General features: G+C 42.2%; 1 protein-coding gene across 1 annotated transcript in view; it reads right to left on the reverse strand.

Moving 5' to 3' along the window:
* Window positions 1-289: 289 nt before the first annotated feature.
* Window positions 290-2,960, reverse strand: part of LOC111981271 (actin filament-associated protein 1-like 1) — a 7,801-nt gene continuing 5,130 nt past the window's right edge. The window contains exons 2-6 of the mRNA XM_024012478.2: window positions 2,365-2,497; window positions 2,047-2,220; window positions 1,672-1,862; window positions 1,156-1,284; window positions 290-972 (exon numbers count right to left, since the gene is read on the reverse strand). Coding sequence (XP_023868246.2) covers window positions 946-972; window positions 1,156-1,284; window positions 1,672-1,862; window positions 2,047-2,220; window positions 2,365-2,497 — 654 coding nt within the window. The 3' untranslated portion in view covers window positions 290-945. The remainder of the gene's footprint in view (window positions 973-1,155; window positions 1,285-1,671; window positions 1,863-2,046; window positions 2,221-2,364; window positions 2,498-2,960) is intronic.

Genomic DNA, 2,960 nt, shown 5'->3' on the forward strand with positions numbered 1-2,960 from the left:
ACCCTCTGCTATCCTTTCTGTGACATGACCATCAGACCGGTTTGAAAAAGTCAGACAATTTCAATGAAGAGCTTTTATGTACAATACACATAGAAATAAAGTAAAGTGCAAAAGTCATTAGAATTAAAAGGCTCATTACAGTGAGAAACGGTGAGTGAATTACGTAATACGGAAACATCATTGTTTAGTCACATAATTAGTCTCACATTACCATAACAATGGTAATAACATTTATAACATTTATACAGGTGTCATAATGTGTCTTGTGTTTTTCTGTCTGTGGTCCGGCAAGTTGTTAAAACAAGATCTGGAATAATGTTTGATGCACTTCATGGAAGGTTTTTCTCCCCTCCCACTCTGAACATCTGTGCATGTTTTGAAATGACTTACGTAGTGGAGCATAAAACGGTATTTCTATGGGATACAGTATCTCTTTTAGGCAACTATTCCAACAACAAACTCTCACAGTCAATACAATATTCTCTTTCCCTTTATTATCTATTCTTGCAGATATGTGCATAATGTGTATGCATATTCACCCTCTAAAAATCTCTCCTCTCAACATCTCAAGTCCAGCCTGATGTGTCCACATGGAGTCCTCAGAACATATCCTCTTCCACACTCTGAAGGAACAACAATACCACATGCAACACAAGCAATTACTGAATCACAAAACAAGTGTCATGCTACAGAATGAGCATTCAGTGTTTCCTAGTGACTGATAGGGCTTTGAATGATGTTTTTCAACAATTCCAGGAGTTGTGTTCCCCTGTCACAATTTTTTCAGCTCAGCGATGTGCAGTAAATATTTGGCTCTCCAAGAGGGAAGTGGAAAAGTTGAAGATAATGGAGTCCCTGCTTCACCCCTCCTCCTTTTTCAAATCAACTCCAACATGTTCCAAGACAACAAGCATTTGACTGACCATCTGAATGAGCAGTGTCTCTCTAAGTCCCCTTTTTGGACTCCCATTCCTAAAAAGAAACAGGGCACACATTTAGTGTTTGTACATAAAGTACACCTACGAGGGCTGATCTTGCTGTACGTTTGTTACAGTCTGCGTTCTGATTGTGATATAGAACATTGAGACACAGTGCTACTTAATTAAACAGGTTCATGTCAATGGGTGCCCTGGATCTTGTTTTATGACAGCCTACCTTGGCTTTCTGCATGACGTTCCCCTTGCTAGATGAACAGATGGATGGGGGGCACTTCCGCATCTCCGCAGCACAGTTGACTGGCATGGATGCCTCAGTGTATGTGTTGTCAACTTTACTGATCCGGACCTGGACATACAGTACGAGGAAAGAGCTTGAGAATGTCTGTTTATGGGTAAATAATACCATTTCTACGTACAATACTCAACAAAACACCTCAGATGGAAATACATGCTAAGACAGTAAGAAATCTTCAACATAAAAACCCGAATAATGCAAAGCAGTGTTGGGGTCAATTCAATGAATTCTCAATCAACTGAAATGTAGAAGCAATTATTTTCAAACCTTGGCCCATTTATTTTATTATAAATTTAAATGACTTCCTGAATTGGTTGCCTTCAATTCGAATTGACCCCAAAAGTATACGGTTTAGCTTATCTACAATAAACCATGGTCTAGAGTAGACTTGATATAACTCTTCGTGATGTGCTGTAGGCGAAGCTGTAGGCCAGGTACCTTTCTGGGGGGTTTGCTAGTGGGGGGTTTGCTCTCTGTGAGCGGCCCCAGCACCCCTCCAGCCAGGGACTTCTTTAGGTTCTCCTTCACCTCATTGAGACGCAGCTCCAGGTCCACCCGCTCCCCCTCCTTCCCCCTGCAGCTTTCCTCCAGCTGGGCCAAACGCTTCTCTAGCTGCTTCTGCTGCTTACCTGAACACAGTCACACACAGTCATTCATTTGTTAGGCTCCATGGCTCCTCAATATGTCTGAGTGATGAATTCCTATACTGTGGCCAAGCAGTAGGTGGACCATTAATCTATGCAAAAGAAATGGTCGAGGTTTGCTCTCTCTATTTAAGGAAATTCAATACAAGAATGTGTTTTACTTTCTTACCTGTAGCATCCTTCAGTTGTTCCTTCACCTCTTTCCTATCATTGCGTAATACGAGCAGGGCATTTTTTATGACCTCTCGCTCCTTCTCCATCTCTTCTTTCTCTTTCAGGTACCTCCTGGCATCCTCCTCGGCTCGTGTTTTGCCATACTTCCCTGATGCATACTGATTMGCATCTAAAGACAGAGAAACCCCGRAAATAYATTTCTGAGTGGTCACATTTATACATCATATAGGTATTTTCTAGGCGTACTCTAAAAAGGTGAGATAATGTCCAATTCCCCCCTATGTTCCCAGCATCACACACAGTCTTGGCTGACCTTCGGGGGACTTACTGGAGCCGTGTCTCTTTATGGTGACTAAGGAATCCGCCTTCTCTATCTCTCTGCTGCTGGAGAAAGAAGAGTGGCGTTTCACCTGCGATCCTGGTCTAGGTACTGGCTTCTCTGGCTGCTGTGGAGGGAAGCGTAGGGAAGGGGGAATCGGGAAAGGAGATATGATGAGAAAGACAGGGTAACAGGGAGGGAAAGGTGTGTAAGTGGAGAAAGATATGAGAGAATAAAGAGTTGAAAAGAGGTGATGGCCAGCGATGAGAGAGAGGGAGGAGAGAGGAACGAACAGATGAACTCTGTCACTAATGTGTGATATGTAAAGTTTGGTATTGGAAAACTTACTGGAAACGTACTGTTTTTGAGAAACTAGACCACAAGTTAAATAAACTAACCACTTCAAGTTGAGTAAACTGGAATGTGAGAGATGTATCACAAAGTATTACAGTCAAATTGTGAAAGCTGGATTGAATGAAAAGACTTGACACAGCTGGATACACAGTTGGATATGACTGTCATACTTTCCAGCAAATAGTTTTCCCAAAAGAGTCAGGGCTGTGTGCGAGATCTCTGTACTGCTTTCACAA

Source organism: Salvelinus sp. IW2-2015, linkage group LG20 (genome assembly GCF_002910315.2).
Source record: "Salvelinus sp. IW2-2015 linkage group LG20, ASM291031v2, whole genome shotgun sequence".
NCBI classification, from domain to species: domain Eukaryota; kingdom Metazoa; phylum Chordata; class Actinopteri; order Salmoniformes; family Salmonidae; genus Salvelinus; species Salvelinus sp. IW2-2015.